The sequence below is a fragment of the Periplaneta americana genome, chromosome 8 (genome assembly GCF_040183065.1).
Source record: "Periplaneta americana isolate PAMFEO1 chromosome 8, P.americana_PAMFEO1_priV1, whole genome shotgun sequence".
Lineage (NCBI taxonomy): Eukaryota > Metazoa > Arthropoda > Insecta > Blattodea > Blattidae > Periplaneta > Periplaneta americana.
In genome coordinates this window covers 92,537,555-92,564,055 of record NC_091124.1, presented here as the reverse complement: position 1 = coordinate 92,564,055, position 26,501 = coordinate 92,537,555, and the positions used below count along the sequence as shown (strand labels likewise).

The 26,501-nt window shown below is 34.0% G+C and overlaps 1 protein-coding gene across 8 annotated transcripts in view; it reads right to left on the bottom strand.

Moving 5' to 3' along the window:
• LOC138704883 (5' exonuclease Apollo-like) overlaps positions 1–26,501 on the bottom strand; it is a 90,148-nt gene that overhangs the window by 57,849 nt on the left and 5,798 nt on the right. For all 8 annotated transcript variants that reach the window (XM_069833269.1, XM_069833271.1, XM_069833263.1 and 5 more), the window contains 5 exons: positions 24,052–24,168; positions 19,347–19,479; positions 16,372–16,463; positions 5,579–5,676; positions 2,758–2,842 (listed from right to left, as the gene is read on the bottom strand). In XM_069833269.1, the coding sequence (XP_069689370.1) occupies positions 2,758–2,842; positions 5,579–5,676; positions 16,372–16,463; positions 19,347–19,479; positions 24,052–24,168 (525 nt within the window). The remainder of the gene's footprint in view (positions 1–2,757; positions 2,843–5,578; positions 5,677–16,371; positions 16,464–19,346; positions 19,480–24,051; positions 24,169–26,501) is intronic.

Here is a 26,501-nt window from a genome sequence, read left to right as displayed (position 1 = left end):
TGTGTCTAGAGACTATTGATAAAATAGCTGGTTTGGAGTCTGACAATATAACTGCATTCTTAAATTTATTGATGTGGCATAAAAGATTCCTGAGACTTTCACTTATTGCAATGATTTCTCCATCAGAGCTTGTTGTTCCATATCCAAGAGATCTATAAAGTGAGAAGAGACAGCATGTTACACCTGCACCAGCACCTTGTTCCCTGGAAATCCAGGATCCATCGGTGTATAAATGAAGCCAGTTTTGTAGAGGGAACCTTATATCAATTGTCTCTAAAGACAATTGTTTCATTATTTCAGTGTTTACTTCTGATTTCAGTATTTCTTCTGTTAAATTTAGATTATATTCTATATTTAATAGAGTTAAAGGATTTGGTTTAATTTGTAAGTTTTCTTTTAAATTCAGGATATTGATTTTCTGTTTTAATTCTTGAACCATGGATATGAAACTTTTTTTGAGTTATTAATCTACAGAGAGGACTGTATGAATGCCAATTGTTTCCTGGTAATCTGATAAGTTTTTCATACTGAATCAGTGCTTTTCTTTTAATGTCATTTTGATGCTGTTAATATAAGTGAGGAATCTCATAGAATCTATTGGAGTTGTTTTGATTCCACCAGTAATGAGTCTGAGAGCTTGGTTTTAAACATATTCTATTTCATTTATGAAAGGTGAAGTAATTAAAATTTCTCCACAGTTTGTCAGCACTGGCTGTATAAACATTTTGTATGTAGTTTTCAAAGTATTTCTAGAGCATCCCCATTTCTTTTCTGCTAGTATTTTCAGAAGGGAGAAGCTTTTACGAGTTTTTCCAGAAATGTATTTCAAATGGTTTCTCCATGTTAACTTACTGTCGAAAATAAGCCAAGATATTTGGATTCATAAGTCCTAGGAAGGTGTTGGCCATTGTATTGAATCTAAAGTATAAAGAGAGTTCGACATGAAAGGCACCATATACATAATTGTGAGGTCCATATTACATGGATGAAATTGTTGACACAAAATATATAATATCATATCATACTTTAGGCAGTGTTATATAATAAAACTGAGGAAATTATAATTTGATACTTTTCCCAGCATAAAAATATTTTTAAAAATTATTTCACAACTTATACTCCACTCCCTTGAAATATCAGTTTTTCCTCTTCTTGATTGTGAGTGGGAACATTTGTATCTTTTCTCACCTTGTCAGCAGTACAAGATTAGAGCATAGTTTGCTGGTAGTGGTTATACTTGTATGATACCGAAATACCAAATTATAACCAAAAATAAACAAAATTACTAACCATTATTTTAGACATTATTGGAAATTATTTTCTGCCTCGTCTATACACAGCTGATAACAACTGAGGACACTCTGATTTAACTTTTGAAGTTCTTTTGGTGATATGTCATTGATGCCAACGTTACCTGCCACTATAAATTTAGTAGAGTTGGAGCATTTTTTATACACTCTTTAAAGTTTACCCACAAATAAGCACTGCACATGCTTAATAAAATTCTGGAAAACGAAATGGTCATAATCCTTGGCCTGTCTGTAAAATGTCGTGAATGTTTCCCACTGAAAGATGGTATGTGTGAGCTGTTGCAGCTCTGTTAAATATGCAAAAAAAAAAAACAGTCCTACTATAACTGTCAGCCTTGCAATGGAATTTGATAAATTGTGAGTTTTCAATATTCCCAACTACAATAAACAACCGATCAACCATGTCTTTGTGGAAATACTTAAGTATACAGTGACAATAAGCAAGTCTTTTCTCGTAATAAAGAAGCTGGAAAATATGCATCAGAGAGATTTTGTAGGGGCAAAATTTTAATCCCCAACTGACATTCATGAAATATCTTGGTTCTAAGCAAAATGATAAAGACTCGATTATTTTTTTTTTTTTTTTTTTTGGTTTAACTCTGGTTTTATGCCAGTTTCTTCTCAATTTTTAGACTCTTCAGACTAGATTTTCTCTGTTAAAAACGTATGCAATTATTAGGGGTGTGATTTTATGGTGATTATTTTACCCTGATTTCGGTCATTAAAATAGTTCGATTTCTGTGAATTTTTATATAAAAAACAACTTCGTGCATATTTCGCATCCTAAAGAAATTAAAAAAAAAAATAAAATAACATTTTTCAAAATTACTAATGAAACAATCACTGTCAAACTAACAGAAAATTGTTTGCATCATTAATTACATTCATAATTCAATTTTATTCGACTGTGAGGGGGTGATGGCACTGCCTAATGATCAAATATATACAAATGTTCATGCATAGTTTATTAAGAAGAAAATTTTTACTTTTTATTTGGAAGAAAGAGTCATTTTTCATGTGTATTCTCCACGAAACCCGTTTTTTTTTGTCGAAAATATCATGATTATGAAATAATTTCGTGAACTTATATCAATTTCGCAAAAGTTCGCAGATATATTTCACTTAATTTTGGACACATACACATGCATAAACATTTTGCTTATATTGTTAATACCAAAAAATCACAGCCCTACCAATTACTCACCACTTCTTAACTAAATTTGCAACACAAGTTTGCGATGCTATACTGCACTGCAAAAAATATATTCCAAACTTACTAACATACTGTATCTGTCACAAAACTTTTTCTTTATCAAATAAATTTCAGTAAGAAAAAAACGTTGTTCAGTAGAATATATAAAACAAAGTGTCACTAGACCACCATATGATGGAATATAACACTTCGGCTTTAATTTACCTTGAAATATGTGCTTTATATTATACATACATTGAATTCAAGGGCAATAGCACGGAGAAGTTCTTCTTTTCCAAGATTTCGAAGTCCCAGTAACACAACATGATCAGGATGTTTTCTGGAAGAACAAAAATTATTACATGCTATTATATTTCCAAAATATTATTATTATAGAACTAACAAGGAAGGCTCACCATGTGAAAATGGATTTTCACAATGATTTTTCTTCCAAACATTCCATTTGAAATAAGAAATCTACCCACAAATTTCTACATCCGGAGAAAGTCTAGTTTTCGAGAAATGATTTTTTTAATTCTTCAATGCAGAGCTAGAACAGCTAATACAAACAGTTCTATGCACTAGACATGTCAGACAATAAATCTCATCTAGCTGCATACCATACTGTCAAAATCTCCTTAAATAATAATTTATGAAAATGACATACCAGATATATCTACCTATCTATCTTCGTAGTGTATCTAGCTATTTACTGCCAATACGTTTTCCACTATGAATTTCCTCTTCTTACAAATGATGGGTAAAAAGCACGATGCTTGTTGTAGCAGCCACATTCCAAAGATGAGGTGTATTCAGTATGTATTGAAGAGAATTGTCCAAGGTTGCAGGGATTACAGATTTTAGATTTTGGGCTGCAAAAGGGTTATTGTCAAACACAGGAAGGAGACCCATTAATTGCCCATATTGAGGACTTAATGGAACCAGCCTGAACAATAACCTAATGTCCAATCCCTACCTTCTCGTGGTGCAGCTGTTACCATTTTGCTTATGCAGAATGAACTAACGGGATGGGCTACCCACCAAACAGCAATGATCAGCTTGGTGGGCTTATGACCGAGACTGATCCTTTCTCTTTTCTAGTATCAGCCTCTCTTTTCTTTCCTTTTGCTCTTTCCTATCCAGCCTCCCTTAGCTAACTCTTGTTCCTTTCGACTCAGATGGTATTAGAGCATTCAAGGCCTAGGAGATCATTTCCTCTATATCTATCAATACTTAAATAATCCCTCATAGGTACTCACCCAGTGAGGGTGAGGTAGCTTCAATCCTTCAGATTGAGTTAATAAATAATCAAAAGGTACCTACAGGTAAAGGTAAAGGTATCCCCGTAACATGCCATGAAGGCACTTGGGGGGCATGGAGGTAGAGCCCCATGCTTTCCATGACCTCGGCACTAGAATGAGGTGGTGTGGTCGGCACCACGCTCTGACCGCCTTTTACCCCCGGGAAAGACCCGGTACTCAATTTTATAGGAGGCTGAGTGAACCTCGGGGCCATTCTGAAAGTTTGGCAACGAGAAAAAATCCTGTCACCCAAGTTGTAAAAACATCTACTACAGCCCCATACTTTTTCACTAACAATGATGGTTGATCTCAATGTAAAATGTTCCGGAGATAAAATACCAGATATATAATATTCATGAAACTGACTATAGAATAGTCTATGAAGAAATGATATGGAAATCTAAGCATACCTGAAATTACTCACTGTACTGATCACAGTAGCGGAAATTGCTGCAAAAATGCTCAGAACACAGTGGAACTTTGCACCACGAACATTTCAGAAAAAATAAGTTATTCACAGTCAGCTTTATAGCAGTTCTGTACATCAACGTGAAGACAGAATTCTACAAGAGTGACGAATTTATCGGGTTTGCTGCCAAGGTACCTGGCTTTATACCAGTCACATTTAAACATATTCACATATCTAACTGGGTAGGAGATGAAAACTGATTATGTGTTAAGGACTGCAATTTTAACACATTATCTCTCAGATGTAATATCATATTCGTCCCAAGTAACAAAACACTATCAGAGAACTTTGGGATGAAATGTTTCCAAGGCCTAAAGCCATAAATGTCAAGAGGCTCATGAATCGGAGCTGTATGCTTTGCAATTGTTAACACTTTCACCGTTTTACCTTCTGGAGTTATTCTTTCTCTAGCCTGTCTATCTTGGCAACTAGTTCATGAGTCTACCAAAAGAATGCTATGATCACTGACAGATGGAAAGTACACTTCTTGAAACCACTTGAAGAGGTGAGTTTTCATAAGCTTCCACGATTTCTAGGGCACTACATAAACATTTGGGGCTTAAACATTTTCTTCTTCATGATGGCAATAGGGATATGAGACTTATATGAGTGTCAAGCGATTATTTTGAAAAATCATATCTGGAAGACTAGGCCTTCTCCGGATGTAGAAATTTATAGGGAGATTTCTTATTTCAAATGTAACGTGCGAGGGAAAAATCGTTGTGAAAATACATTATCACTTGGCAAGCTTTCCTTGTAAGACTAATAGATTTAGTGCCAATAATGATTATTATTTATGTGTTCAACTACCAAGTGAACTATGCTTAGCAAGGAAAATTGACACTACATCAAACTGAGTGATCAGAAAAATAGATAAATGCAGGTAAAGAAAAAAAATTCTGACATTGAAGGAAAACCAAATAAACTGAAGATATCAAGCAATAGCTAAATTCTGCTAACATAACACACATGCAACAAATAGAACGTGTATAAGAAAATCTTATGGAAATCCTGGAGAAAAAGAATAGGAAATAATAAGAAACACATACAACACATGAATCGTGTGAAAACTTTAACAATGTTACAATGACATTATACAAAAATTTGACAATATATCAACAATGAATTCAGATCAAAAACGCCTTTCAAATGATATAGATTTTTGTTCAGAACCCTTAACATAATTACTACCCTATAATTTAAAACTGAAACCTCTCCAAAAGTAAAATTCCACTTTAATGTTCTCGATTATAAAGGTAACTAATAATGCAATATATTAATTAGTAGCAGTAATGTTTAGTCTTACCGAATTATCTCAAATATTTCTTGTGTTGCTTTGGACCTGCTAGGAATCTTGCACTTCTCTGCTGCATATGTGTTATCCACAAAGAGGTCGTCAAGTAACTATTAAAAAGACATGTATAAATTAATCATTTACTCTGTACCATATCAGAATGTAAATTTTTGTTTCTGCATTGTACACAAAAGACATTTCCTTCACAAATTCAAAAGTCATGTAAATTGTAAATCGTAGGGTTTAAGTAGATGTGATTAATTTTGCACAAATTTAAATAAAATAGCTATTTGTATACTGCATGTTTAATACCTTCTATTACTATTTTATTTACGAAAACTGACTAAAAATTAATAATAAGTATATAGGTGTTAGTGGTATAAAACAACATTCTAAGTTAAGTGTGTTACTTACACGTCAAGCAGCTAACACTACTGTCATTGAAAATTATTTGAGAGGAATTTGCTAATCAGTATTCTATTACAATAAAATCCCTCATAACCGGCACTCAAATAACCGACAATACCAAAACAATGGCACTTTGGGCTGGGCCAAAAAAAAAAAGAAAAGAAAAGTTTAAATCTCCCACATTGCCACAGTCTGGGCCATCACTTTTGCTTCATTAGGAAAACCAAAACTAATGTCCAATGTTCCACTCATGACTTCCAAATCTGTGAAAAAAGAATATTACCAAAACAGTTTTATAATGCACATAAGCTCTCAGCTACAGGGAGACCATAGGAAGCTGTCCTGAACAATAAATCTAATAGTTTATTCCAGAAGAACCTAAGAAGAGCAGTAGTAAAATTAAGATTCCTAACTGAATATGATTGCCTTGCTAAATATCTTAACTGATCAAATCACTGAACTGTGTGTGTTCTATGCAAAAACGATCTAATGGCAGATAGAAATAACTTAATTAACTGAGAGGTTCTTTCTAAGAACATGAGTTTAATACAATGCTACTGGTTAGCAAGATCACAGAAAGATGGCTTCACTGTCAAACAGCTACCTGAGCACTGGATACCTACCAAATGACTGACCATCAATTTTCCTCAATGCCTTGTGTATCTTGCACAACGAAGTGTTGGCAAAGAGTTCTATGTTACCTCTGAACTTCATAGGTAGAGGCCACACATTTTTGTATTAACGATAAATAGTGCATTAAGGGGGAAAGTGGGTTTCTCTGTAAATATATGTGTAATAATTAGACCTCGGATTTTTAGGCATTTAAAAACTAACTTTCAGTCACCTAAAACAGGCCCTGAAATTATCAAAATAGGCACTAAAAACATAGATTTAGGCATCCAAAAATACAATTTCAAGCAGCTAAAAGTATTTTCTATCCACACAAGCTATAGTAACTACAAAACTGCAATTAATTTGAGAGTACTAAACATTACAGTATTGACCTGAGCTGAAATCGAACTTGCAATCTCGAGCACAGAAGGCCAGCGCTATACAGACTGTGCTACCCAGGCCAACTTAAATTATGAATACCAGTACGTAATTTTTCATGAATTCATCGGGCTCATTGCTCTAAGGCTGCTAATACATAAGTGCTCATATTACAATTAAATTATTTCATTTACAATTAACACATTATTCATAATTGGCATTCAATACATAACGTTTTTCTCTAGTTTTATATTGTAAAACTTTGCTTTTCTTAGACAGAACCATTTTATAAGCGAAAAAAATTCTTCCCAATGATACTAAGCAATTGATTCATATTTAAATCTAGCAATATTTGCCATGCTGATTTCTTTAGGGAGAATAACATCTTCCCGTTTCATCACATTCCTACTGGTTGCTGAAGTGCTCAACAAAACTAGACACCTTCCAGGAATTTTTTAATTTCTACAACCCAACTATTATAAGATATTTGAACCATATCCATCACACGAAACTCATAACTTTCTCTTTCACTGCGACACGAAAATTTAAAAATATACATGTAACAAATAGAAATAGGCAATCTTGGGCTCTAAAACCTTAAAATAGGTCTCAATGAGCAAAACAGGCATTTTTAGGCACCATAAAACCGCTTTCAAATGTTAATATTTTAGATAAAATGTGAAGATATTTAACTAGTTTTAGTTTATCCCTACAGAAAAAAATAGGCATTTAACCTAAAATCCGAGGTCTAGTAATAATCAGGCTTCGCATTTTTGCCACACTGAATTTATCGAGAAGTATAGCCTTGTACGGAGGGAGTTTAAATGTCTGGCACTCACTTCATAAGTGGCGGTACAGTAGGCCTATGGTGAATGTAAATAATGGAGCATATCATGACAACGCTAAAACTTAATTTTAATGGTTTGCACAACCAAAATGTTTTGAACAAATATGTTTGTTCCTCCATTGACTACAATTGCATTTCAAAATTAATACTCTCATAATAAATATACAATAGAAGTTTTATACATATATATACAAACGTTAATTTACACCTACTTATTCCTTAAATGACAAAAAATATATAGGCCTATTCTGAGATTATGTAACCAATTATCAGTTATCATCATTAAGCACAAATCGCTGAAAAACTGCAAATGTTCACAATTAGAATCTACATCTCTTGCAGCAAGAAACAATTGCAAATGTTCCATATGTTGTTTACTGCCACAGTGAATTTGAATACTTTGTCGTATTTCTACCTTCAGTTCCACTCTCGACACTTGTCAGAACTCATAGAGGTTTAGTAAAACTTGCTTGTGCCTTTGACTGACGTCATTAATGTACCAGGAGAAATTACTACATCCAATATAGCTCTTGTGACAAACATGCGAAGCCTGGTAATAATATATCAATATTTTTATCGCAAATTTTCGCGAAAAAAAAAAATCTCGATAATCATGTATAATTATTTACTTAGCATTGACAAAAGTGTCCATTCTTTCTTGGCAAGTGGAAACCGGAATTCAAAACACGAACTTAATTGACTAACAAATGACTTAAGAGCCCACCCCTTCTACTTCAAAGGCCAATAACACTTATCAGGTACTTTAGGTGGAAAAGGGTGATATTTACTGGGATTTCCTAGTTTTGGGGCAAATCTTTATAAGTTTGAGTTGTAAAAATGTGTCACCAGTAGTTACAGTGCATGCCAGAGCAAAAGAATTTGCGAATGAATATATTTAATTAAGCCATTTGCATTGGATATAAGTTGTGTATGAGGGTGATTCAGAAAATTAGTTCTGGTATTTTTTTTTTTTTTCATAAAGCACTTTTTTCAGGAAAATGTTATTACATGCAAGTGAAAGTGCACCTTTCAATTACTTTTCAACATAATTTCCATTTACATTCAGACTTTTGTTGTACCACTTCACAAACTTCGAAATTCCTTCTGTGTAAAAATTAGCTGCCTGTGATGGTAGCCACCCACTGACACTCTCCTTGAGCTCCTTATCCATTTGAAACTACTGAGATTCAAGCCATTTCTTTATGTTTGACAACAGGTGGTAGTGACTCGGAGCCAAGTCAGGAATATATGGTGGATGATGAAACATATCCCACTGGAACTGTCGTAAGAGAGTTTGAGTGCATGCAGCAGTATGCTGCCAAGCATTATCGTGGAACAAAACAACCTCAGAACTCAACATGCCACATCGTTTGTTCTGAATTGAGGGGTTAGGTGCAAGAAAGGCACTTCTCTCAAATGCAAGTTTTGAGAAAACTGATGTTGAAAATTCAAACCGTAATAATGTTACCTATGCACACCTTTACATTTTGGGTAGTCCTGACCTCTATGATCACAGTATTGAACTACAACTTGACGATCATATGCATAACAGATCAGAGAACACACTAAATCGTTTTACTCAAAAAGGGCACATCCTCTAAAATGCCCTTCTTGCACCCAGCCCCTCAATTGTTCTTCTAAGTTTGGTTAGTGTCTGACAATACACGCCAGAGTTTATTGTTGTGCCACGTTCAATGAAATCCACCAACAATACAACTTTCTTATTTCAAAAGACCATTACCATGACCGTCTTGGTTGAAAATGTGAGACAATTTTGTGGTTTCGTTTCGACATTCACATACCGAACCCATGTCTGATCTCCCATGACAATCTGGTCGAGAAACCAATCACCTTCACTCTCGTAGCGCTGAAGGAATGTCAGTGCTGCTCCCATCCTTGTGGTTTTTTAGGCTTCAGACAGAACGTTCGGTACCCATCTAGCAAAAAACTTGCGACAGCCTAACCTTTGTGTCATCACTTTATACAGAACAGTCAGACTGATTTGCAGAAAATGCTCAGAGAGTTCCGAAAATGTGAAACAGCGAGTTTATTTGACCACATATCCACTTTTGCAACAAGTTCACAGTTCACAACAAATGGTCGGCCACTTCATTCTTCATCATGAATGTTAGTGCGTCCACCTCAGAATTCATGACACCAATGATGAACAATACTGTCACTCATAGTATTTTAAACATCAAGGACATACAAAACATCATTTACATGTTCTAATCAATTTTGCTCGAAATTAGGTTTGCCGTGAAAATGTAAGAACGTGTTTATTGTTAAGATGCAGCCCTTTGAAATTTCGTAGAAATTCGAAGCTGCCCTTGCTTGCTTTCAACAATGTTGTGTCCTTCAATGACACTGTTATTGTTTTAGAAACAGTGAAACATTATGTAACACACCAAACTGTAACTGAACAAATTATGAAACATTTATCACAATTTGAGGACATGGTTTATTCCTTAGGAGCAAGAAGTCCAAAATAAGTGACTTTTTTTTTTGTGTAAAATTATCACGTGTTATTAAATGAAGATCACACGGAAGTACAAAGGTAAGTCAATGTTGTAAAATTTTCTAGATTGAAGTTTTAAAATGTAATATATCAGCCAGCTTTGGTTCTAAGCAGTTAAAGGTTTTCTACAGAAAATATTATATTATTTAAGAATGTGTGTTATTCATTTGAGTACTATATTATAGACTCAAAGATGACTTAAAGTTATAAATTTCTCTTGTGAAAATGTTATTGAATTGACTTAACTCATTCTCACCACATAGTCTTCAAATATCATTTGACATGTTACTAAATGTCGTTTCGTTGCGAGAAGTATATTAATAGGATTTAATACTTCACTTATGGGTCATTCCACACAAAATTTTGAATTTTGTAATGTCAAGTTCCGAATTTTTCAATATTCTAGTAAATGAATGTCATAATAATAAATTGTTAAATGGCCTAATATGAACTTCATATCACCAATGGTTGAAAAGTAATGAAGGATGAAATATTCGGAGAGCTGATATGTAGACTATTGTTAATATATTATTAAAACAACATGCTTCATTGTATCAACGTAAAAATTGTGCCAATGCAATGATGACTCTGTATATTTAAACTTACTTTTGAGTTATTATGAATTTTTATGTCGAGTATGTATTAAAACTTACAGTAAAATAAAGAAATTTAAATATTTTCAAATTGAATATTTTTTTTACCATGCTTTATTTTGTATGGCGAGATAAACAATTTCTTAATCGATTACAAAAAAATGTATGATGGCATCTCTAATACTTTGGGAAATATTAAATAAACCAGAATTGAAAATGTTGCCATTAAGGTTCATAGTCGCATGCAGTGTATTACATCACGCGTTCATACCAGACACTCAACATCCGAGGATAGTTGGTCGCGGACCTTGCCAGATACCCACACGGGTGCTTAGTGATTGGTATGACAAATGCCAGATGTTACGATATCCGCTCAATGGTACACTAATATAGATTTCATGTGAGAGTTTGTTTTTCTTCTGTTATAATCTCAGTGCAACTTTTTCCCTTCAGTTTAGAGGGTGATTTCGTTGTTCTGTCATTGTAAGTTGTAAGTGTTCAATATGCCTAAATTAAAGACGAAAAGTTGGAGTCATCTATGGTGTTGCAACATTTTCGGACTTTAAAAACAATCGTCACAAGTCTGTAAAACAAGTAGCATGTGTAAAGAGGTCCTGCATTTAGTGGTAGGTGATGCTATTTGCGAACGCTTTTGCCATATGATTTCAATAATTGAAATAATTAGTGAAGTTGCTGGAACTGAAAGTGAGGTCAGCAAACCAACAAGCGAAGAAGAATGTTTACAGAGCCAGGAAATTCAACAAATGAAGAAGAATATGCTCTTGAATGTAAGGAATCTATAAATGTATCAGAAATACTGACATCATTGTTACAGAGAAGTTCAGTAGAAATTTAGTACAAGGAATGGACAACTGACAGGACCAATATGATTTTAGTGAAAAGTGACTGTGTAAATTTCATTGATAACTTCAATGGTTGACTTAAAAAAATTCAAGATACACAACTCCATTGCAAAGTTCCAAGCAAATTATTTAAAGTAGCTGAAAAATGAAATAAAGCCCGATGAGTTCATTATCATTGGTGATTTTTTAGAGAATTACAGTTTCAATATTCAGGTCATCACTGGAGTACCTCTCAAGCAACAATATACCCATTCACAGTATATTACAGAAATTCAATTAGTGGTAATTTAGAGAACCTTTGTTTTTCAGTAATTTCGGAATGCTTAGTTCACGATAATGCAACAGTTCATGTTTTTTAAAGGAAAATGATAGAATATCTGAAACAAACACATACCGAAATAACTAAAATATATGATTTTAGTGGTGCAGCAGCTAGCAAATACAAGAACGAAAAAACTCCGTTAATCTACTCAATCATGAACACGATTTTCAAATACCTGCGGAGTGGCATTTCTTTGGAACTAGTGACGGTAAAGGGCCCAGTGACAGTGTAAGGGGTACAATGAAGCGACTCGCTGCAAAAGCCAGCCTGCAAGGAACTCTCACTTCAACTCAAAATGCAATATAGAGGGAATTATTGTGTCATTCACATCCATTGAAAAACATGACGAAGTAGTTACAAATCTAAATCCTCAAAGATTTGCCGGCCTCAAGACTGTTCTCGGAACAAGAAGTGTTCACTGTATTGTTCCAGTTAATGGAAAGTTAGCAATAAAACCCTATTCTGCTTCATCAGAAGTACCAAATCTAGTTGAAATCAGACGTGTGACACATACTGGTCGTCAAGGCGGAAACACTTCTCGCAGTGACTTGCAGCAATGATGGCGCATGGTACAGCAGCATAGATCACCCTTTACACGGCGAGTTGTTTTAATTTATAACTTCCTTATTTTTTAAGATCCCATTATGAAAATTTGACAGCCTATTGAAAATGCTCTGTAAATTGTCTTTTTTTATGTGAATTGAAATATTCGATTTTATGTAATGGCGTTATAAAAAATATATTTTTGAATTTCTTTAAACAACCTATTTTGTAAGCTATCTAACGATATCTTTAAATATTCTTATGGTCAGAAAACAAATTGAAAATAGAGCTATGTGCTCAAATAAAAGTATTTTAACTGCCCATTACATTTAAATGGTAGCTGTCGCAAACATAATTTTATACATGATTAATATATATGACAAAGAGTTGAATGTACAATTTTTAACAAATTTGGAGATATTAATGTTTTGCGTCATACTGTTTTGCATGGAATTACCCTTATATTTTGAAGTAGAAACAGATGATGTAGAATATTTTTTTTTCCTGGCTCTAGTGATTGTTGTATTGGCCATATTTTCATTTTATAGTGCTTATCTGTGGTACGACTGTAACATTCGCAAAGAAAACTGCAAAACTTTGTGAAGCCAAACTGCATTCCAAAAAGCAAAACTACCACCTTTAAATCTGCACATATAAACTACTCAAACTTAGAATAGTTAATACATTGTAGAATGAATTTCATATTTTGGTATGTTTCTTTCATCTTCACGGTATAAGCTATTGGGATAGATGGGAAGACATTCCAGTTGTGGAGGACAGCTTTTAAACTTTTTTCCGACGAATCTATGAACAATCACTAGTCTTCTTGGTCATATTGAAGATTAAGGGTGGTCTTCTCAGTCATGTTGAAGATTAAGGGCGTTCATAAGGCTGTCAATATTATTACAAAAAGAACATCATCCTTCATCGAACAGTATGGAACAAAAGGATCATGCTGAACACGAAATACTGACACTCTATACTAGTTGTCTGCATAGAATTGGAATATATCAGTTCCCTAACTGCCCATTGTGCAACAAAAACCAAGAAATGGATTCGGAACACCTCAAAATCTGTGCTTCAGTGGCTGACCATGATAATATCTTTGAAAAATATTGGAGTGCAAGAGGTCAAATGACTTTACTGTCAAATGCCTGGCATTAGAAAACAACAACAACATACTAATTTCCATGTTTTAAAGTGACGAAACAGGAAGTCGTTCTATAGGCAAAGGGTGAGTGCAGGCTAGAGAAGTAGCTTATACAGCATTGTCACACTGAGTGAGAATGTAACTTTTCACTAGAGGTTATAATGCAAAAATTCATCTGCTAGTAACAAAGTGGCAATACAATACGAACCAAGCGCTGTGCAATACTCTGTTGTTCAACAGGACTATGTTGCCAAATTTATGGTGCCAGATCATGTGCATTACATGTAGCACTTTTGTGTGTTGCATCACTGCCGCTGTTATTACAAGTGTAAAAGCGTAAATTGTAAGCATTCGTCATATGCAAACTTTAAATATTCTGGTGAAAACTGCAAAGCCCTTAACTCAATTTGAGCTTGCATCACGACTATCTGAAAACCGAGTCTCTACTGACAGCAACATGATGTCACTTCCTGATTAGTTGCCTCATAAAGTGGAAACTAGTATAAATTCTTCTGGTAATAAATTCCAACCTTGCAGTCTGGAAGCTAACAATTCTGCTTTAGATTTACTAAGGCTCAGAACTCCAACCATATCATTTAGTTATCCTTGTGTGATTAAGTGATACACTGCTTTGGTACTGAAAGGCTCCAGAAAGGCCAGCTTTTTCTTTGGGTGATGATGAAGAATTGTATATAAAAGTAGTTGGAGTTAATACAGACAAATCCAGACGGTGAGGGACTGGGAAATGGCTGATGAAATGTTCGAATACGAAATTGTATGTTTATTTTTAGAAGTCATTCCTAGCTGTCCATATTATTATTATTATTATTATTATTATTATTATTATTATTATTATTATTATTATTATTTGTCGGTTTCCTCCAAATCATGGTAAAAGCCATGCCTAGATTTTTGCCCTTTAACCAGAGTTGTAAAGTTGAGGTGCAAGTTTTATAACAAATATGACAAGTCCAGTGTTTGTCAAAATTACCTGCAAGCTTTTCGAGTCAACTGGGTTAATTTGCATTTCTGTTTCACTGGAGTAAATTTGCCACAAACATAACAAAAAGAATCACATTTATTAACACACTTACGAAACATTTTGCAATTCTAACTTGTAAAATATAACTAGTGACAATAATTAAAGCATATGGAAGAGAAAGTTCACGTCTCAAATAGAATACCAGGTCAACTGAAGTTTGCAACTAAACTAGATCAAATTCATATGGCTCTTCTATTTCACCCCAATAAATTACTCTTACAAGGCAATAAAAACTTCAGCATCAGTAAATAATTGAATATCTCCTCCGAATAAGTGTCTAAGTACATAGGGAAACAATGTACCAGATACCATTATTCTGGGGGGTATTCAATTGCTCTAAAAGTGTGGTTCACCCATTTTAATGTCGTTTTTAATAAACAGTGTTGTCATATTTGTGCAGAGATGTGTTATACAGGAAAGAATATGAATTTTTAAGGAAAATATATTAAAAAATCAAGGAATGTGTGTCTCGAAACCCTGAACTGATGGTATATTTTTTAACTCAGCAGGTTGAAATTAGTAAAAATTACTTACTTTTGTCTCTGGCACAAAATGGCTGTTGACTAGTGTAATGAGAAAGCACATCACAAATTTTGCCACTGCTTATTATTGTTTCAGAGGAGAAGACTGATATTTTAGAGTGAGTCACGAATTGCAGTAATCAGTGGAAAGCATTCAGGCAGTCTGAGTATGTACGGTAACAAGCCAAGTAAGAGGATCACTCCCCAAGGATAGCAGTGTCGATAATAGTACAATTCTCGGAAATGATGTAATTGGTCCACTAGTCTCACCTCAACAAAACTGAGGCTGTTTGCCTGGCCCTGCTTTCTACATGACAAATGTGAACAGTTCCTATTATTTTTTAACCATGTGTTATAAAAAACTCAACCACATCTCATATCTACGTCTTGCTTCTGATGGTCCCAATGATCCAGAGAGAGGAGGGAAGAGGATGAAAGAGGGAGAGGGAGAGGGGCAGAGGACGAAGTGTAAAGAAAGAAGTGAAAGTGGAGTATTAGGAGAGAGACAATGTATAAATGTACTAAATTAACTATCTCACTGTGAAGCAAAGTTTGAGCAAGTGTACATATGTAAGTCATTCTTCCTCAATGCTATTGTTGAAGCAATACAATTCTGGTGTTTATGAAGGCATCACTGGTCTTGCAGGAGTTATTATGTGTAAGATTGCATTCTCTCTTTGAAAATTTTACGCATATTTCCTACTACTCTTTTTCAGTAATTTCATCATTTTGCATTTAGCAAAAATGTTTTTCCTGATTAAGAGCCAGACATATAGCACTGAAATAAAAGTATACTTACTGTTAAAATGTTAACATACCTGTACCACCTTACGAGCTACTTTATTGAATTGTTCTTCTTACCATGCTGAATGCAATAATTAATCAATCACCTTGTCTTTCTATTTACAGTAACAATGACTCAGAAAACATAGTTTCCCTATTACAAAGGGGAGAAATACTGCATACCCACACCCATACATGCACAAAATCACTATACAGCATACATACCTTATTTCTCAGAACTTGTGTCAATGCCTGATTTTCTAACATTACTGGATCATACCGAAAGTCTCCAGTGTATAACATTGTACCAAAAAAACCTGAAACAGTGTAATTGTAAACTTCTTAAACGGTGTCAAACATACATAATATAGCATAAGGGTTGGCAATCTATGAGCACTGTGCTAAAGTAGAACTGTAATGTGATCCGTCATATTAGCACCAATTAGGCAATGTCAAATTTTCTACAGTCCAAGTAAAATGACAAAGTTAAGTAGAAATATAGCCCTGTTACAGAAAAAATTAATTTTGGGACACATATACTGAGTACTACATACTATATACTTCATGATTTTGCACATTTATTGCACAAACTAACACTTTTACAAACCTAAAATCAATGTGACGAATTAAGAAAATGAAATTACATTGTTGGTGGTAATAGCAGTTGTTTATTTCAGTCAGAGTATTAAAGAAGAATGAACAAAAAACAACATACTGCAGCTGTTTTCGTTGTTTTTAGATCTGCTTATGGCAGCATATGGAGGAGTAAGGTTGTAGAAAAATGTTGTTTTCTAGTGCCAGGCATTTGACAATAAAGTCATTTGACCTCTTGCACTCCAATATTTTCCAAAGATATGATTGTAGAAAAATTGCACAAAATAGGAATCTCAGGTAATATGCTCCACTGGTTACAAGAATTTATCACACAGTGATTCAGCACAGATAAATATCAAAATACAAACAAACAGTTATGGGGGTACCTCAAGGACCAGTGTTGAGTATAACATTATTTAATATATCTATCAATGATCTTCCCGAATCCATGGGCATAAAGTGTGCATTACTTGCTGATAACCTCGTCATCTGGGTTTCAAAATCAAAGAACAAGCTCAAATCATTGGAAACCCAAATTAACACAGCTATGACTAAATTGGAAAATTGGTGCTGTACTAACCTAATGCAAGTAAATGCAGACAAAACCAAGTAACAAATATTAAAAAATTCCAATAAACCAGTTAACATAAACATCAAGCTTACTGGACTTCCCTTAAAAAAAAAAAAAAAAACAATAAATTCACAATATCTAGAAGTCATATTTGATAAATTATCTTGGAAGGATCATATTAACACTGTAGTAGAAAAAACCCAAAAGAGATTAAATCTGTTAAAAAGATTAGCTGGCTGCAAATGGGGAAGCCAGAGACATACACTAAATTCCACATATACTGTAACATGTACATAAAACCTGTCCTCAAATACTGTAGTGAAATACTCATCACAACCACCCCACAACAATAATAAAATAAAAAAAATTTCAAAACCAAACACTACATTTAATTACAGGTGCACAGTGAAATCCACACCAATTCAACCAGATTCAATGAGACAACTTACTCAACAAAAACCACTGATACACGACTTTGAACAAGCAGAAATCCAATATGAGAAATTAATCAGACTGCCTAATACAGACTATTGGAGAAAATACAAAATCTTGCCTACTAAATTAAAAACACAAGCAGGATTTATACAGAAAATTAAAAGATTACAAACGCATCTCATTCCCCAAACTTACATTGAAATGTTACAAATCCGACAAAATCCCTTGGAATACATAAATATTCAAACTGAAAACAACTTATTGGAACCAATTGTTAAAAATGAAACAAATCCAAATGTAGCAAAACAATTAACATTAGAAACAATTAATAGCAAATATCCTTGTGAAAAAAAAAACCTGTCTATACATTTACAGTCATACATCTTTACAAGAAGTCGACCTGGTTGGCGAGTTGATATAGCGCTGGCCTTCTATGCCCAAGGTTGCGGGTTTGATCCCGAGCCAGGTCGATTTGCTTAAATGCGACAAGCTCATGTAGATTTACTGGCATGTAAAAGAACTCCTGTGGGACAAAATTGCGGCACATCCGGCATCGCTGATATAACTTCTGCAGTTGCGAGCGTCGTTAAATAAAACATAACATTTTTAACATCTTTACAAGACTATGATGGTGCAGGAGCTGAAGGAACTTGTAAATTTTTCTCATTCCATAAAGCAGTTGGGAAGGGCTCCACAAACTTTGATGGAGAAGCTGAAGCTGTATTCACTATTCTAACCAATCTACTGCAAATAATAATTAAATTTTCCAAAGCTGTAATCCTAATTGACTCAAAAGCAGTTATACAAGCTATAGCTAATAATAGTTCACAGAAAACTGACACAACATGTCAGTGCTGCACCCTGATCAAGCAGCTCCAAAAACTAGGCAAGGAAGTAATTCGTCAATGGGTTCCAGCACACTGCAGCATTGCAGGTAATGAATTGGTATTTTCACCTGAAATTTCATTGCCTTATAATTTTGTTTACAAAGATATTTCACTTGTTTTCTTGCATTACACATACTTTTTTTTGTTTTATTAAAGCCAACTAAGAACCAGCTATCTAATTTATTTGAATATATCAATAGGGCCACATTTCCCTAATACCAATGGAAATCTACTTAGTTCAGTATTGGTACTTAGATTTTATAATGTAAATATATCATTAATTGATTAACTAGCAGACTTACTCGTGTTAATTACATAATTAACACGAGTAAATCCGCTAGTTAATTATATTCAAGTGTTAAAAGTAGTGTACGCAAGATTCAAAATGGGTAAATATATCGTTCAATTTTGCATGGTTTCACAGAAAAAATCCAACTTCAGAAACTATGAATGAATAAATGAATATATACATATATAAAACTATCATGGTAGTCTATATAATTGTCTTCATCATCTTCATTTTCATCATTGTCGTGTGTAATGTTTCATCACAGCAACTTTTTTGTCATGCAATGTCTTCGATACATACTAGATCATAGTTGAAGGCCTATATCTGATTCTTGTTCTTTTCATTTTTTATTTACAAATGTATAATGTGTTGAAAATATTTAAATCCTTCACTACTGCCTTATTACATATTTACTCTTAGTTACCTTGGAAGAGAAACATAACAGATCCTGGGCAGTGATTGGCATCAATTAGTGTGACAGACATCTCTCCATTTCTGGGCAATTTGATTATATAACTTCGTCCAATAATGAGAGGTTTCAGTCGATGTGGATTAATCTGTAATCAATCACATTCTTATTCAATCTTTTTCTGACGAAAGAGATCAAGACTTGTGTCAGCCTAGCTCCAAAATTGATAGGTAGGCAAATAGGAAAAGAAGGTAGAAATGAGTTCTTGCATGATGGGTTAGAGTTAAATTTTCCCTTTAGAACTAGAACAACTTTTTATTATAAATGCTATGCATAGATCAAGGAAGGAATATTTACAAGAAACTGATTTAAAACACATTAAATCAAATAAAACTTCTTTCCTGCAGAGATAACACTACATTCAAGCACCAAATTTGATGGTGAACACTGCATTTTATGTTAAACACTTTTACTTGTCCAATTATTTAATTTCGTTTCTCTTCTAGCCTACACAGTATTCACATCATCATGTTCAATGTATCTCAAAATATGTACTGTACTTTTCAAAATACAATAGTTCTTTCCATGACAATTCTGTATGAAGGAAATACATTACATGCCCTTCAAAACATTATTTTTTAAAAGTTCCGAAAAAAAAAAAAAAAAAAACAGTATAAAGAAATTAGAGACTATTTATCAAACATGATTAATTTCAGTTGTCATGTGTGATGTGCAGAAGACACAGCTTTCGTCCCCTTGAAAACTACAGTTATGGGAATTACGTACAGCAAGAATGTTTCAATATTGTCCATGTAATTACAGGATGGTTCACGAAGATCGTAAAATACTCTAAAATCTGATTCCTGACATGATTGTAAAGAAAAAAGTTCATACATATATGTGTCCAACTTTGAGTAGTTTTGGATAAAATCACAGTTCTTTCTTCCGTTAACACACATCCTTGTGAACTTCCCTCAGGAGCTACTTACATTACAGCTAGCTGTACAATTGATAGCAGATCAAGATCACCATAGTTGTAGTGAGTCAAAGTCTCTCATATAATGTATGTATGTTAGCAAAAATGCCATTTCAGTTTTCCAATGTCAAGTACGCAGATATGATTTATGTGTACGGATTCTGTGAAAGGAATGCTACAAATGCTGTAGGTGAATATCAATGATTTCCACATCGTAGAATGCTATCACATGGTATTTTTGTTTGTATGTTTCAGTCACTGAGGGATACTGATGCAGTTTCAGTGCTGTGATGACATATGACCATGTGGTTACTGAGATGCAAAATATTCTTTGTATGGTAGAACGAAGCCCACATATTAGTACCAGGATCATATCCAAATGACTGAGTGTTCCTCAAATAAGGACGTGGAGAACACTGAATGATGAGAGAATGCACTTCTATCATTTACAATACTTCAGTCAGACGAATGCAGTTTTGTGAGTGGATAAATGGTGATCTTGAGTTGCATTGGTTCATTTTGTTTAGTGACAAAGCTCAATTTACCCAAGATGAAGTTTTCAATATGCATAATTCACATGTTTGGTTGGAGGAAAATCTTCACAAGATTGTCATATGTAATTTCCAGCACTGTTGCAGTTGCAATGTGTAGTGTGGTTAGTTGAGCAATAATTTAACTGGTCCATACAGTTTCGAGAGTCGTCTTATGCGACAAAGGTACTTGGAATTTCTACGAGAGGAATTACTTCCATTATTGGAGGAAATACTATTTCATACACGAAAACTAATATATTTCCAGCATGATGGCGCTCCCCCTCAATTTCCACAGGAAGTAATGCATTGTTTAAATGTCAGATTCACAGGATGTTGGATAGGCTATGGTGGTCTCTTTTCTCGGTCAGCTAGATCTCCTGATTTGACCCTGTTAGATTATTGTTTGTGGGGATGGTTTAAAGACATTGTGTACAGCATGAGAAGAGTTTGTACAACATATCTCTAGCAGCCGAGGAGATTCGTGGTGAACAATGGAAATTAGGGAATGCGGCATGCACAGTTTACACTTGGGAAACTACATGTATTGCTGCAGAAGGTGGGGTCTTTGAAAATTAGCTTTAATACAGATTTCTCAAGTAAGTAATAACGTGAATGTTCTTCAATTTATTTATAATACTAATAAGTTGAATGCTTAAACCTCCATAATTTCCATGTTTATTTTTAACATTCAGGTAGATGTAACTCGATTTTAAAATATGACACATTTTTATATGAACTTTTTTCCATTACAATGATGTCAGACATCAGATTCTAGAGTATTGCACGATCTTCGTGAATCACCCTATATTTATTATCTTGTATTGTCTCAGGAGGCCTGGCATCATGTTAGCTCTAAATTACATCTCATTCATGTTAGACTGTGAAGTCTGTCAAGAGGACTAACATTACACACTTATAACACTGGTATGGCATAATTTACATTGACAGCCGCAAGTACTTTTGTCTTTTCTGACAATTTCAAGACAAGTAATAAGAATTCATATTAATGTTTCGTCTATCTAAAGTTTAACTTTACAACAAAGAGACATGTATTTATCCTGTCTCAGAGAGAAATAACTGTGTGCTGTCTCTTGCAAATACAATAAAATTAGTACTCAGTTATGTGAACAACATTAATTTTCATTTCTGTATCTTAGTTCTGTATTAAAATTCCCGTAGTAGGCAGTATTCCAAAAAAGTAATATGATATGGATCAACCATTTTGTTCTTGATTTCTTGATTACATAAGATAAAATGGTAAGTGAACTATTAAAAGAATAATAAGCTCAGAATATAACAATTCAATGAAAAATTAAAATTATTCTAAAGAAAATGGAAAAGAAATGGGAGATATTATGCAGAACATTTAATTTTATAACTGAACTTTCACAAAAATTTACAGTGCAACATTCAGATTATTTACACACCAAGATTGCCTCAATAAACAATTTATAAACCATTGGTACTGCAGAATCTCCTACACGTCCTTTGTAAAACATTAATGAAGACATGTATCAAGATCATCAAACCTGAAATCGGAAAGTTTAGACAAAAATATTATTCTCAAATAAACTGACCCGCCATCCCAGAGAGGAGGAGAAAAAAACCTTCGTTAAATATCAAAGAACTAATGTAATGCCTCATTTAAACTTCTTCACATTGTTTCATTGTGTTTATGACCCTTATAACTCCCAGTATTCATCCCAGACTGTTCTGTGCAATAAATTTTCCCTTGCAGCAATAAAATTTACGGTTTGCTTACTTCACTGAAATATGAGCAAAGCCTCACTATATTGGTTGGGTGCCTAGTGTCAATGAGCTTTCTGTCCATAGAATACTCCAGAAATGCAGAGAACTTCACAGTTACCAATAATCTAGAATGCCCACACCAGGCATCAGGAGACAATATTCATTAGTATTTGTGACTGAAAGTTTGAGTTTTGAAATTATATTGAACTTGTTTTGTGTAAAAAAAAAAAAAAAAAAAAAAAAAAACATTTTTTTTTTCTCATTTAGGAATACAGTACTTACATGATTGCATTTCTATATGTCATGTGAATGATAGTTCAAAAAAATAAACTACAAACGGAATCAGAAGTCACATGTAAGGAAATTAATTTTTTCAATTGTAAAAATTGAGAACTAATGTACCTACCACCTTCAAGTCACTGATTTTTTGTTTGTTACATTAGTTTCAACAAACGAAGATACTGCATAAAAATACCACCAGCCATGTTGTCAACGATTTCTTTTAATCATTTATTCAATTATGCTGTATCAAGTGCACAATTATCTAACATCAGTGAAATTCATCACCATCATCATCATCCTTGGTCGTTTTAGCCTATTATTGGTCTCAATCAGTTGTTTATTCAGGACCTATTCTCAATAGTAGTTTAAACTATCTTTCAACTTACTGTAAGTTTAAACTGTGGTTTAAACATAAATTGTATTCTCAAATTCAGTTTAACTGCCTTTCTTCGTTTAAATACTAGTTTAGTTTAAACCACCAAGTTTCATAGTTTAAATTTGCGAGATGATTAAACTGTTTATTGGAGAAAAGTATTGCTAGTAATTGTAAATTACGGAGGAATTAATGGAAATTTTTAATGAAATTCAATATGAAGATACATTTTTTTGCAGACTTAAGGTATTATGCATCAGGAAATTTTCAAATAAATTTTGGGGACCATTACGGCATATATTGTAAGTAAAGTGTTACGGAAAGTTTCTCAGACAATAGCAGAATTATCACAAAGGTACATTAAAATGTCATCTACAAGAGAAGATATGAACATTGTGAAGCATAGGTTTTATAAAGAAAGCAAGATTTCCTATATGTATTGGGACAGTTGATTGTATAACATCCTTCCTTTTCTGAACTAATTCTAAAATTAATTGCATTTTTTTTTCCCTGAAACTTTTAGCTCTTTTGCTCCATCCCCCACCCCAATTTATTAAATTACATTTTATTTCAAACCAGTTATATGTCTACGAGCTAAGAAATCAAACTGTCTGATTTCAGCCTTTTGCTTTTTTTTTTTTAAATGTTGCATCACCATAATGCAACAATATGAATAGAATTAACATTACTTAAGGTAAGATTTCCAAGGGTAAAATGAAAGTCGAAGTGCGGTGCTGACAACACAACTTCATTAAACACAAACACGCGCAGATGACATACAGCATACAGAAGTTTCTAATTTCTTACCTTGAATTTAGTTTTTAGCATCCAAGCATTAAACAATGACGTATATATTGGAAACCTCCACGTAGATGTGAGTCCGACAGTATGATCAGCATGGCAGTGAGTCAGAAAATGAATATACTGCAACAAAGAAATGTAAGTTGTCACATCATTAATAAAAAGTACCGGTATTTTAAATATCACATATTGTCCGTAAAAGGAAAAATACACGTACACCACCTTCAGCCATTCCTAAATGGTGTCAATAATCTGTGCATATCTAAATTGCTGACTCTCTCTGATTGGCTTGTATAAATGTGCGGATATAGGAGGATTTCAAATGGCGGGAAATTTGTAATAGATGAATATTTACAGATCATGCAGTAAAAAAAGATTTCCTCCCCTGGCAGGTTTCGAACCACGGTCCTTTCAGTATGCATACGAGTATGAAGTCTCGGAACTACTTGGACACACATTGTAACCACTGACCTCTGAGACTTTGATGATCATTTACATTATGAAAGCAGACGATAATTTGACATTTTATACATAACCAGGCCAAAATCTAGACAACAATGTAATAAAATAAACGAAACCGAAGCTACTTTATAGTAGTGAAACTTGGATAATGAGGAGAAAAGACAAAAATGAAATTGAAAGCTCAGAAATGAGATTTATGAGACTGCTACTAGGAGTATCTCCAAGAAACAGAGTGAGAAGTGCAGACATAAGAACGGTACTGCAAGTAAGAAATAGTAATAGTGCAAGAGGTAATTCAATACCAAAAGAACTGGCAACAGCATGTCAATCAAATGTCCCCTGACAGACTACCCCAGCAAGATTTTTTTTATAAACCGAATGGGAGATGGGATATAGGATGGCCGAGAATCAGATGGAAAGACCAATTTCAAGAATAAATAACTTTGGCACGGAATGGGATAAACCCCAATCCTTCGAAAGGCAGAAGAAGAAGATACATAACCAAAGTATGTTTTAAGATTCTCAAGTTGTTTTCCAAGAAGGATCCCCCACAATCCTACAGGCACTTAATCAACACCTTTCAATGAAGGGTCATCAACATGAACAAACACTCTAATGAAAAAAACTCCTGTGTGCAATGTTGATAATATTGCTCTTGAAGCTATTACAGCTTCATAGAATAAAGCTTTCCTATGTTTGAGTCAAATGCATTTTGTAATTTTGGCAACAAATGGGTCTAAAGGTTCTAAGATAAATTTGCATTCAACTAGCCCTAGGGTGGTTTCGACAAAGGTGTAACGCAAACATATTTTGTCAGACAGAACATTAATTTGACCTTGACACAGGTCACAAAAGTCATGTGGTAGGAATGGGCAATGTAAACACTACGATAATTTACTGTAATACCAAAATATATACAAAAACTTGTATGCTTGTTAAAGCTGGAATCAATTGATTACATTTACCAAACTCTTGCTGCAGGGATTACAACAATAAAAAAAGTGAAATAAAGGAGGGGAAAATGATGAACTAACTTTCTACTCTGCATACCTCCTATATTTAAAATTGAATTAATGATTATAGGATGAAAGAGGCAGGAAATTACATTCCAAAATTTCATTACAGCTACTTCATATTATCATGTTTATCTTCTTCTAGTCTTGAAGTACTTAACTTTTGGCTATTGATACTGCTCTTCAATGTGTTTCCCAAACTATTGACAAATTTAGGAATTTGCATATCTATTGAATCTATGAGAGCTATATTTAATATAGGCCTATAATTAAATATGCAGCGACTTTATTGGTAGAGAGCTATTCCTATACAAAAACAAGAGCAAACTCAAGAATTTCCAAAAGGTCAGGTAGCTCAGTTGGTAGAGCAGCTGGCTACGGACTGAAAGGTCCGGAGTTCGATCCCAGGTGGTCACAGGATTTTTTTTTCTCGTTGCCAAACTTTCAGAACGGACCCGAGGTTCACTCAGCCTCCTATAAAATTGAGTACCGGATCTTTCCCGGGGGTAAAAGGCGGTCAGAGTGTGGTGCCGACCACACCACCTCATTCTATGCCAAGGTCATGGAAAGCATGGGGCTCTACCTCCATGCCCCCCAAGTGCCTTCATGGCATGTTACAGGGATACCTTTTACAATAAATAGACCTAATATTAAAATAGTTACCTAGCCACTGTGATATACTTGGAAATGAGGAATATGATAACATTGAAAAACAGTTAAGAATATGAATTGACTGATTGATCCCTCTTGTACAGTAGTGGCAAAAAAAAACCGGATCGGCGGAATAATCAAAGTCCCCGAAATGAGCCACTGCACATGCCACGCCTGCATTCATAAGATAGCAAGTAATCTATTGAAATTGTTGTAGTTTCGACTGCTGATGTAGCCCATTTCGAAAGCCATTAGAAAATAAGCTGGTAAAATTCATGTTCTGGGAATAATAAGTTAATTAAGTAGTAAAATACTGCTGCAATCGAGAAA